Source organism: Triturus cristatus, chromosome 7 (genome assembly GCF_964204655.1).
Source record: "Triturus cristatus chromosome 7, aTriCri1.1, whole genome shotgun sequence".
Taxonomy (NCBI): Eukaryota; Metazoa; Chordata; class Amphibia; order Caudata; family Salamandridae; genus Triturus; species Triturus cristatus.
In genome coordinates, this window is record NC_140590.1 from 1149397526 (window position 1) to 1149410418 (window position 12893).

Sequence of the window (12893 nt, forward strand, 5' to 3'; positions counted from 1 at the left end):
AGAATTGTAGGTAGGTTATCATTCTTTTACAATGTGATGTGTTATTGGAATGTGGAGTGTTGGGAGTTGAACGGTGTGGAGCTGGCTGAAAGAGGGCATGCCCCGTTTTCCCTCACCAGCGAGTTTTTATTGTACTCCTATTAAAACCGATTACTTCGACATTTCGGCCCCATTATCATCTTTACACTCACCTCGCGAAATTGTGTTTTTATTTTTTAACAATGTCAAAAAGTTTAAAGCACTGCATTAGCCAGAACATGGATGTTGATCGGTAGCAGCCTTCAGCAGGGAATGCCGAGCATAAATGTTTTGCTCACATGTTTATGTGGAAGCTAGAGCCCAGCACAGTTGTGCTATCACTGCAGGCAGGCAGCGCCTGCTAAGTGATCAAAGAGATGTACATTGGGACAGAAAAGCACCTGCCAGTATACTGATGGCGTGTAATCATTACCAACACCAGCTTCCAAAGAGAAATTACTGGTGGTTCTGGTAAAATTCCAGCAAGGAGGCACCCTAGCGAGCCCAAAGAAAATATAATCTCCTTACTTTGCTGGCTTGCTGGACAAGCAGAACCGTTTAGGAAAGGCTTAACACATAAGTGGCCGCAAATGAATCATTAAGAAAGCCAAAAGGTGCTACGGCTCACACAGTTTGCTACCCCAGACACCGTTTCCAATGAGACTTCGTTCGACGTGCAGCATAATTTCAGAGTCCGGTTCTGTTTGTCACTGATTAATTCTACTTTAAAATCTAACGGAGTGTGTCCACTGCGTCCTCGCCCGCCCATGCAAAGTCGGGTGGGAAATTCCTCCCTGTCCTTCACGGTTCCACGCCCTACGCGTATACGGTTACATACACTCCACACAACACCATAACTGTGAGCCGACCCCAGGCTCGGGCTTGCGAAACAACAATATCGGAACCCTACAACGCATCTACTTCGCAACGCTTGGGAAGAGAAGCCCGTTCTCTCTATCTACGCTGTTTTATAACCCCGCCTTCATTATGACAGCCAGCCGCATCGGAAATGGTGAAACGGACGTGACGTAATACTGGGAAGTGCTGCGAACAACCCAGCCGGCAGAGAAGAGGGACTGAACTGAAGAGGAGGTGAGATGAGAGTGGTGAAAGGTGATGGATAGTAATGTTATGGAGGAGAGACTGGAGGGAAGTAGGGGTTCTACCTGGAGTTCTATTACGAAGCTGTGTGAGACATTAGAAGCAACACCAAGCTTGCACTAGGGTTTACACCCGTTCGTAGAGTATGGCCTTCTGGATGTAGAGTTAATCTATTCAGTACGTATTGTGACTGTGAAGGTAACTTTGTTTGGCCGTGAACAGGGTGACCGTACGTTGAGGTGAGGGGGACGTTGTGTAAGGGGCATATTTAATGTAAAGTGCTGACAATAATTGGATTAGTCCATGGGAGGGTGTAGGCGATGATTGAATTTGTCCACTGAGGGAAGGTAGAGTAGATTATGTGTAGGGAGGTAACATGCCGTACCCAATTATTAGCAGGCATTAGCTAGAGCTAAGCACTGAAATTCATCTGTGGACTCCGGGACTTCATTGGGGAAGTTATATTTACCTTTGCACTGGCTTTGTAGTGCCAAGATAGTTGTACTTATTGTTTGAAAGAACTGCTAATGCTATACCAATATTGCTAATTGTGAGTGACACGTACACATATTTAGTCCAAGCTTGGGACTGCTGTCACAACAAAGGGCGATGGTGCCGGTGTCATAGGAGTCTCCTGCTAGTGTTCATCACACCCCTTTTAATGTGCCTTACATTAGTTGTTGTAATATTTATACTGTAATAAGTCGCGTGCCACCACGCGATTTATGATGTTATTTCCTCCACTCAGGCATTCTAGAGCGAGGTCGTTCAGTTGTGGAGAATTACCTGCACGCCATTCCTGGCGTTGGATTCGACACAGCTGGATGGCTCCGGTCGTGGGTGCAAGTATCTCGAAATAAACTTGCTTTCAACATCACCACCATTCTCGTACCTCATTTAACAACTTGGCGACGAGGATAGGATCTCATTTAACAGTTGTGTTGATCAAGTGAGCACCATGCCAGCGATCTCCTTCCTGCATGCCGCCCACTAAATTAAGTGTCGTGGTACCACCAGGCACTTCTATGTTAAGATTTTAAAAATAGGTCATAACAAGTAGCAGCTTTCATCTTGACGCATGGCAAAGAGGTAATTTGTCAAGTTTCATCTGTTTCACGAAATTCTGCTGCCTGTAGTTTGTTTAGTTGTCCTAATATAGGTATCAGAATGCCGAAGAGGTACTTGACACTGAGTGTCTGGACAATTTATGCACGACAGGCATTGAACAATTGGTAGTGATGATGGACTACCAGGTAAGTTGTGTAACTCCTTTGTTGAACAACATCGTAGGACAAAGGTAAACATGTTCTTCCCAGCTCCAACCCCCCCAACTTTCCAAACCTTTATCTTTTGTACAGGCAACATACTAAGCAATCCAAATACTACATGACACAGCCATATTCTTCCCCATTGCTACACGTCCCTTTCATTTAATACAATAAAAACAAGCATTTGCAATGCAATAGGTCTCGCATTTGCGAGAGTTTGAGTTATTGGCATTGTAAATGATAATGCCTTTTTTATGTGTTTTGAAAGCCTGCAATGAGTGCATAAACACACACTTTGTAGTTATAGTAGTAGTTGCTTACAAGAAGCAAGGCTGTTAGAAACTGTGTCTGTTTTACTGGCAGCTGTGCATTTCGTAAGCAAGGACTATAAGTACAAAGTGCATATTTATACGCACTTGCAGGCTTTTAATATACATAAATAAAAGGCCTTGGTATTTAGAATGCCAATAGGTCAATGTCTCACAAATGCGAGACCTATTGCATTGGAAATGTTTTTTGTGTGTCGTAGGCATGAGGTATTTTGAGATTAATCTATGCAGTACAATTGTTGGCTTTAATGTGCTTTAATACAGAATGGAGTGTGAAAGGCTGTAAGGATATGGAAATAGGGAGCAATGTAGCGGCATAAAGCATAGACAGTAGCAATGTTGGGTTTGATGAGCTTATGAAAGGACCGTAATGGAGGACAAAAGGAGAGAGCGTGCGGTGAACAGGAAAAGCAAACAGTAGCAGCATTTAATAAAAGCAAAAGGGGCCTGATAAAAACAGGGAAGGAGGAAGCAAGCGAGAAGGAGTTGAGGTAATGTTTTGTGCTGGTGCATAGCAACGGTTGGTTTTCACATGTTGCAACACAAAATGGAAGGTAAAAAGACTGTTGCAAAAGGAAAATAGTAATGAGGGGTGAATGGAAGGTTGTATGGAAGGCAGCTATTCTGTGTTAAGGTAGGAGAAATGAGCGCGTTGAATTGGAAAAAATGAGGGAAAGGGTGAGTACAGGAGTATGCAGGGATGCAGAAGGGGCACCATATAAAGTAAGCATTAAGGTACGACTGTGGCTAAACACAAAACTGAATGTGTATTATGTATAGTATGTATTGTTTCTGGTAGTGGTGAAAAACATATAAAGTGGCAGTGTATAGCATCAAGCCACGCGCAGTGAAGGAAGAGGTGTATGAGAGCGAGAGAGAGACAGGGATGAGTGGGAGGGGCAATCGGAGGGGTGAGTGAGGTGGACCATGCACGGGGAGGTACAAGAAAGTAGCATGTGTGAGCAGGCAATATAGAGAGGAGACTGAGTGTGAAGGAGGGATGAGAGAGGGCATTGGAACTGTGAGTAGAACGCCATTTGCAAAGGTTGATTGGTCACCTTTCTTTATTGCTATATTCGGGTGTTAAACTGGTACTAATGAGGGGCAACCAATTCCCAGACAGTCTTAACAAGTGTAAAAATGTACAAAATAATGAATATAACTAAAAGAAATGTGCCACATTATGCTGCATAATGTGGCACAATTTACTCAACCCTGCTGCATAATTTCCCCCAACCATGCTGTGTAATTCTAGTAGCCCTGCTATTATAATTAGATGTTGCTAACATCAACTCCCTCCTCATCAAATTCTAGTTTTCTTCATGTGCTTTTAACCAGACTCAACTTACACAATACTTTTCTGTATAATGTACCACTATTTTGAGATGGTCCTGCTCACATATCGTATGTTAGTCCAGCAGCATGACTGAGCTCCAGAAACACAAGATTTCACCAGATGTGGGCATCTGTCTTTTGTGTAGGAATAATGTACAGAAGCATTTGCAAACTATCGTCCGTTTTTCACATATCAATTTCTTGAGCTTACTCCCTCATTCCCCTCCTACCTATGTAACCTGTGGGCTCCCAAAGTGATTCTGTTCCCATTTCTAGCTCAGGATTTGAGGGAGTGGCAGAGTCACTGTACTACTTCAGACTGACATTCTGTCTCCTATGAGAAGAGTAAGGGAGTCTGGGGCCAGACGATGCTAATGAAAGTGGTACGATACATCAGCTGAGCTGCCATCTGTCATATGTGAGGGTCAAACCATTGGAAGCTAAGCGCCTATGGGTAAAAGATGGATCTCTGGCAGATCCAGAGGCCGTGAGCTCGGAATCAGGACATGAGAAATGCAATGAGGGCTTAGCCGCAGCCAGGGACACTAACCAGCTCCTCGGAAAGCAGCGAGAAGCTGCGAGCGTTGGAACCAGGAAGAAAAAGGAGACTATTACAGAATGAAACTGGGAATGAGCGGTTTGTGGCGTCCGGAATGATATTTCATCTCTGAGGAGGCGTTCATGATAGTCCCACCCTCGTCAACACATTCTGCGATGTCGTTGCATGCAGACGCAGGCTGCTTGACTATGTGTAACTAGAGAGTTTTCACTAAAGCAGGCATAGTGGCCATTTCTGTTTGTTGCCGGCCTGACCGTTGCCTCCCAGCTCAAGGCACACAGTTGTAAGCACCCACCACAACGCAGGGCTCTCTTCTCGCCATGGCTATTGTGCAGTGAATTTGTGCTTTCTGGTGAACTCGCGCTCTCTGGTGACCGCGCTGTATCTGCTCCCTGACTTTACATGTACTCTGCATCAGGAGGAGCTGCTGAGACCGCTGGCAGCTGCCGTCCGCCGTCCTCTCGCTAACGCTCCATGACGATAGATCGTGTATGAGGTCACGTCTCCCAACGTTTCTCTAATAAATAAAAAAACATCAAGCGCCCAGAAAAGGGAGAGGATGAGGGAGGTGGTCAATACGGACAACGGGAGGGGGGCAGAAGCAGTAAATTTGCAGCATGGCCAGCATGAGGAGAGAAGGAAGGGGCTAAAGTTAACACGGACAACAGAACACAAGCAGGAAACTAACAAAAAACGAGCTAGCAACAAAAATGAAAGCGACCGCGAGCAGGCAAACAGCGTGCGTGCAGACAGGGAGGGAGAGAGGGAGCGAACGGCCGAGCAGTACGCGCGTGCACATCTCCTGCCCTTGCACGCCTGCTGTCTTTTATGCTAACGTCTTCAGCCATAGATAGGCATGCACATTACCTGTCTTCTGGGCGCGTGCGCGTGTCCTGTCTCCCTTCGCCCACCAAACCGACAACAATAGATCTCGCCAAGGCGACAGCGCAGGCACTGCGTCGCTAGGCGAGACCGGAAACTAACCAGAAACTAATACTGGTCAACGGCTGAAATATTGACACATTTATATACTGCAAAAAAAATCTTCTAAATTTCCAGATTTCTTGATACTCCTACCAATAGTGCTTGTTCTAACACCTTCAAAGGCACTCTGACTTCCTAGACTATACTCTCAAAAAAAAAGAACGTTTCCGTTTTCACCGTCATTACGCTGTTCCTCTCCAGTATTGTTCTCCCCACGTGCAACTTCTGGATCAGCACACATCCACCAGTATTTGTCTACCCAATCACTCTCACTGTACTTTCTGTCCTCCCACCCCCCCTACCAATTTCACTTCTAGCCATTGACAAATACTGCCACCATCCAATTCCACAGTGTTACTCATCACTCTCACAATTCAGGGGTGCTACGTACCCTGGCTCGGTCCCCCGATCCGGGTCTCGAACTATTCAAACGCTGATACTGGACTATTTCAAATACAGGCCTGCGAAAGTCCATTCACCAACACAGTCGCCAAGTATAACCACTTAATAAGACAAGCATTTACAATGCAATAGGTCTCGCAATTACATTATTTTGAGCAATTGACATTGTAAATGACAATGTTATTTGTTTTTATTTTTGAAATATAAATAAAATATCCGTGCTGCAACGCCTGAATGTAAACATGATTTTGCTCTGTTGTGTGTTTCTGTTCTTCGTTTGGGCAGCAGACATGTTACCCATATTCTGCACAGAGCTCAGGCGTTCTTGCGGCCTACCATACACTGTAAATAATCACCACTATGATCAGTTTGGTGCCCTGGTCCAGTGCCTGAACCATTACTGTGCCAGGGCAAAACCCTCCTACTTAACACATTACCTGGATCAGCCTAAAGGTGCAATTCCATTGCAGTGCGTGAGCACCGGAAGTTGTGATATCAGAGGTGGGCTTAACACCATAGAGCTGAACAAGCCTCTCCACATTGCTCAGAATTCCATTTAAACAAGTACTGGCTTTTACTTTTTTGGTATTGACAACCTCCTGTGAGCCATCACCCTCCAAACATGCCTATGGCTATATCACAGTGAGAGCCCCAAACAGGACAAAACAAGTCTGTGATTGTTGAACCAGTTTGAGAAAAGAGAAGTCTGTCGTTTGCTGATGATAGTCACATTTGTATTGTTATTGTGTTAAGTTGCTGGGAATGGAATTTGCCTCACACAATAGTTTACTGGGATGGTTTTTGCAGGGTAGAATTGAGCAGAAGTGTACAGGGTGTACTGCATGTTGCAGTTTGACGACATGAATGGCATTTCTGGTGTAAATGAACCATTGGTGTTCTTTGAAACGATATCTGCGATGTCGTTGCATATCATGGAGATGTACATGTCTGAAAGGGGGTGTGTGTGTGTGGGAAGCGGGTGGAGGCAGAGAACTGGTGAATGGTTTGTGATTGCTGCCCGTGGCCGGTACAAAGTTAGGGTCATTGTAGGCAACTGGCTCATGGCGCTATGTAATGCGACACTTCCCCCACCATGGCGCGCAGTTTCAGGTGTTGCGTGGCAAACATCTGTAGGATATTCAGGGATAAGTGGGCAACATGTCAACATCGAGGGCTCCATCGGCGCCTTTTGATCAAATCCAATACTGGCAGGGAACGTGCGTGTGCGCTTTTTTTAAAAACACGGGTGCTAATCTGCTGCCTGCGCACTGCACTACCTTGAAGCCCTCGCCTCTCTGCCTCCCTTTATCATGGTGAGAATGAAGATCAATGTTTCCCAATGTGCGGCATTAGCAGGAACATTACTTATTCTACACTTGCACGACGTTCAATATTAAATGGCAATTCTTCGGAACGCACTCCGGCGGAGTCATGCTCTGAATGGGACAGTGTCGGTTCATCCGATCAGAGCTTTAAATAGGACAGTACCGGTTCTTGTCAGGGCTTCCGTGCTCTGAATAGGACAGTAACGGTTCTTCTCAGCAGGGGCTTCTGTGCTCTGAACGGGACAGTATGGGTTCTTCTCAACAGGACTCCTATGCTATGAATTTACCTGCATCAGTACTGCTGTGCTTTGCTCGGGACACGCATGTCCCATTACTTCTCTGTGCTACTGTGCTTTGATCTGGGCAGTGCCGGTACTCCGGGCTCCTCTTGGGACAGTATCAGCAATGCTTCCCAGTTGGTGTGCTATTCTTTTGAGTTCTCAGCTGGGGAGCAGTGCTTTGTATGGGACTCGGGTAGCGCCTTGAGTGGGGCTGTTTTACTTGGGAGAGTAGCAGCACTTCTCGGATGCTACGTCACTGCCACTGCTGAAGCCCCCAGTCTGCCGGGACTGTGAGGTTTCCATCGCAGTCCACCAGCCGGACTCAGCTCGTGGTGACGTGTTCGGGGTACTGTGCTTGGGTCCACACCGGTTGGCTGACTGTTTCTAATTCATTGATCTGTACATGCATGATTTGGTGTCGGGGGCGGAGGGAGTGAGGGGCGTTAATGCGGTTGACGTGTGTGTACGGCATGTTCTGTGTGGACTGGTTGTTTGTGGGTGCTCAAAAACATTACCTGGTGAGCTGTGATGTGGCTTTTTTGTGCACTGCTGGGGGTGTGTGACGTTCACTCTCGGGTTCTCCAGCTTGGACTCAGTCAGAGGGTTAGTGAGGGGGTCACTGCTCCGTTGTGTTTCTGGTTGACATGAGCTGGCAGCTGCTGGGTTACTGCTCTGTCGTATTTCTGGGTGACATGGCCTGGTAGCTGCTGGTGTTGTGAATGCGTCAACATAAGAATAATCCTTGAGGATTTATTTTCAAAGTAATTAGTTACTTAAACAGTCACCGTAGTGAGCTTAATTTATCCAAAAACTCAGATATGTACAATAGAATACAAACAGATCAAATTTTTTTTATTTTTTGTATCATTTTTGTCTGAAATCGATTTCTTCTAGAACATATATTTCATTTCATGCACAAACGTGCAAAATCTACAAAACAGATTTGAACAAAGGCAACATAAACTACTGTCTAAATGGAGAGCTTCGGCAGTAGTTATTGACACTTTTCTTATGACCTATGTACCATCCACAGTTGGTCATATAGCACAAACCATTTGTTTAGTTAATAGTATATATAGACATTCAATGGTTTTTCTTAGGATCAAAACAGTGTCAGAGCGTCGACGTTTCGGTCTCCTTATCTCCTCAGACTCAATAAAGAGTGTCCCATATGTATAAGCCACTGCAAAAGTTAACAAATGATACAGTTGTACTGTAAGCAGATCGTTCAGAGTGTCGCCAGAGTTTGCCATTCAATAAAAGAGTTTAAACCCATCTCCACCGTTTTGGCAGACCAAATCCACCTGTTTTCCTTCAGGGGACTTTGTACCTTTACAATTTTGGGGTGGTGGATTTGGCACACACCTCTTCACCTGTCTTCCTTCACTGTAGTGACAATACTTCAAGCTGAACTCGGACCTGTATAATTGTAGTAATTGTGATTCATATGTCTTTTATGTAATATAAATGTTTGGTATGTGTTATTTATATGTATGTATTTTCACATTAGATACATGGTGCAACTGTTGTCCTGATGATGGTCTCGTGGAATTGTTTGGTGGATAAGGAGACCGAAACGTCGACGCTCTGACACTGTTTTGATCCTAAGAAAAACCATTGAATGTCTATATATACTATTAACTAAACAAATGGTTTGTGCTATATGACCAACTGTGGATGGTACATAGGTCATAAGAAAAGTGTCAATAACTACTGCCGAAGCTCTCCATTTAGACAGTAGTTTATGTTGCCTTTGTTCAAATCTGTTTTGTAGATTTTGCACGTTTGTGCATGAAATGAAATATATGTTCTAGAAGAAATCGATTTCAGACAAAAATGATACAAAAAATAAAAATTTTTTGATCTGTTTGTATTCTATTGTACATATCTGAGTTTTTGGATAAATTAAGCTCACTACGGTGACTGTTTAAGTAACTAATTACTTTGAAAATAAATCCTCAAGGATTATTCTTATGTTGACACGTTATACCCAATTCCTTGGGGTTGAATGGGTTGCCCTATTGTGTAATATTGGTGTTGTGAATGCAGCACACGCTGCCGATATGATGTAACGTGTGCGTGAGATGCTCGGTCTGGTGTTTTCTGCTGGCATGTTTGTCTAGTGTTTTATGCAGTATTATTGTTCGTCGCAGTGTAGGAGGACACAACGTGAAGAGACGCTGAAACGCTAGGCGAGTGGGAAGGGCCTAAGGGCGGACACCAACCCCGCTTCCACAGGCCCCGGACACAGAAGCAACGACAATAGATCTCGCAGAGGCGAAGCAATGCATGCGCTGCATTCGCAGGCGAGACCTAATAAAAAGAGTATCAGCAAAATGAAAAGAAATAAAAGCAGCTTTGGTGATTTGAGGGAGCTAGCAGGGTGACACTTGCTTACGGATCTAGCCAAAAAAAAACATAATGCCCAATTGAAATCATGATAAGAAGCCCTTAAAACAAACGCTGGATTTTTAATTATTGCACTTTCTCAGATCCTGTTTTAATTCTATGAATTGTGATGTTGTTTTTATTTTTTTTAGTTCTAATGTAGTGCAATGGTTTTAAGTAACTTATGCAATTAATTAAATACCACTCTCACATTTTTTAGGAATTTTAAATGTACTTTTTTTTAAGGAACTTTCTTAACGGACTTAACTCTGACACTTCACCCTACCGTCAATTTCACTGAATGTACTCGTGCTTAGAATCAAAATACCATTGAGATGCTGAAATGCTTTTTTTGTTGTTTTTTTTTTTTACCGTCTGCGCATCCCAAACTATTTTCCTTCCTCTGTTCATCTAACCAGGATTTGCTTTGGAGTGCGGTACACGTCCTCATCAGCCCAAACAGACTCTAGCTTACTGAACCAATGGAAGTCGCCCTATAGGTCCAAACCATTTTCATCAGTTCCACCAATCTATTTGTTCTCTTCACAACGCCATTTTCCCTGGGATAATATAATGCTGTGAATTTGTGCTCAGTACCCGCAAGTCTAATAAAGTTATTTATTTCTTTTGAACTGAATTGCACCCCATTGACCGTTAATGGGGACGCTGGAAAACCCTCTCTCAAAGTTATCCAAGAATTTGATCACCGCACTAGTGTCCACTTTGTCAACCAGTTCAACCTCCAAACATCTAGAGAACAAAACCATCAACACTAAACCCATCATTCCATGTAATAGGTCCCATGATGTCCAACACAACTTATTTCCATGGTAAATTGGGACACCCTAATGAACTTAGAGGATTTAAAGTTTTCTGAGATTTGTCCGCACCTTCGCAATCCACAAACCTCTCTGTTACTATTTCCACTCTGGACCACCACCAATATAATGCCTTCACATTCTGTTTGGTATGTGCTATACCTACCCATCTTGTTTCTGATGGCACATAATGATGTACTTTTTGTCGCCTCCCACTATAAAAATTTCAGCAAAGCTTAGTTCATTTCTCACATCCCAAAAATGCTTTAATTTCACCTAATAGCTCAACTTTCACACATTTTCCCCATCCAGTTACAACATTCTCTTCAAGGTATCATCCATGTCATATGCTTCCATCCACTACTCCTCCTGATTAATTTTTGACCTCATTCACCATAAAATCCCTGCAAAACACACATCATTCCATGAATTCAAGTCAATTTTCCTGAAAGGTAAAGACTTCTGCTTTGAATATCTGGTGTGCAGCCCTTCTGTTAGCAGCTTAGTTAAAGGTTTGTAGTCCGATCTTACTACACATTTTCTACCCCACAAGAATTTACAAAAATGTGTAAATACACACACCTCACTCAGTTACAGAGTACTTCTCTTCTGTAGGGGGAAGAGACCAGGAAGCAAAAGCTATTACAATTTCTGTTCCGTGTTCCCCCCCCCTTGGATTGAGTACGCTTCCCAGACCCTTTCACTGGCATCCGTTGTAACATGTTTCTGCTGTGGAGTCAAAACCTTTTAGAGTAGGTGCTTTACTAATTGCAAGTTACATTTCTAAAAATTACATTTGACACGCCCCTGACCACTCAATTTTACTTTAGTTTTTTTTCAACACCATACGCATCCCATGCATATTTTTCTAAGAACTTCTCTACAAACTTTGAATAAAAGTCCGCCAATCCCAAAAAAGAGCAAAGTTCATCCTTGGTTTTGGGTGACAAAGCGTTCTTAATAGCCTTTACAAGTTTTTTGTTTTTTGGGGGGGTTTGATTTCCTTGTCATAATCTCATGCCCAAGATAGGTGTCCTTTCTTTCAGTGAACTAGCACTTGTTGATTTCAGCTGCAAAGCCCTTTTTTTCTGAATATATTTAAAACGTTGCTTAAAACCTCATCATGGTGCTTCTTAGTCTTCCCCATGACTAAGATATAGTCTTGGAAGAATGTTACTTTAGGAATGCTCCCAAACAGTTGTCATGAGTCTCTGAAAAACTGCAGCTGCTGATGCTAGTCCAAACGGGATGCATTGAATTGGTAGTACCCAAACAACATACAGAAGGCAGTGAGATATCAAACTCCCAGGATCGAGACCTACCTTGTGATATGCGGCAGATAGATCCAGTGTAGAAAACCATTTTGCGTTCCGTGTTAACAACAGCATCTCATCTATTTGTGGCAAGCTAAATTAATCCACTATTATGTTTTTTGCTATCCTCTTAGATCAACACATAAATACACTTTGTCGTTTGCATGTCTGGCCGCCACCACCAAGGGAGTAACCTATTCGGATGCCTCCTTTGGCTCAATAATGTGTGCCTCTCTAAGATTTTCCAATTCCATCCTCACCTCCTCCCTTACTATGAAGGGATTATTGCATGCTTTATGAATCTTGGGTTGCATTACCTTCCAATCGAATCTGGTGAGTAAAACCCCTCAGTTTACCAATTTTACCATTGAAAACTGATGGAAATTTATTCAAAACCCATTTCCTTATATCGTTTCCCTCACAAGCCACCAGTACTTGCTCCAGACTAGTCGGACCCAGAATCATGTTAAATTTTCTTTGGTCCCTCCACCCAAGCACGGACGGGCCCTCGTTGGTTACATACAAATGGCAAGGTGCATGTCTATTCTTGAACCTAATACCAGATGTCTAAACCCTATCATATCAATTTTGTCCCCTGTATAGCTTTCCGAGTTGACATCTGGTGGCTCGATATGGTTACCTATGACTACAACAAAATGCTTCTCCCACACACACTGCAATAATTGTGTATGGTGATCCGGAATCAGCTGCTACCTTTAATGATAATCCCCAAACAAGACCCAACAAAACGGTTTGTTATCTCTATCACCAT

The 12893-nt window shown here is 43.5% G+C and overlaps 1 protein-coding gene across 7 annotated transcripts in view; it reads left to right on the forward strand.

The window, feature by feature from the left end:
• Positions 1–985: 985 nt before the first annotated feature.
• Positions 986–12893, forward strand: part of RMND5B (required for meiotic nuclear division 5 homolog B) — a 103374-nt gene continuing 91466 nt past the window's right edge. For 2 of the 7 annotated variants that reach the window (XM_085618367.1, XM_085618365.1), the window contains exon 1: positions 986–1110. Coding sequence is in view for 3 of the 7 variants with exons in the window: in XM_085618364.1 (XP_085474490.1) it covers positions 1116–1131 (16 nt within the window). In the remaining 4 variants the exon portion in view is untranslated. Of the gene's footprint in view, positions 1297–12893 lie in introns of all 7 variants that reach the window. The other 5 variants (XM_085618370.1, XM_085618363.1, XM_085618364.1 and 2 more) reach the window with 4 other exon arrangements.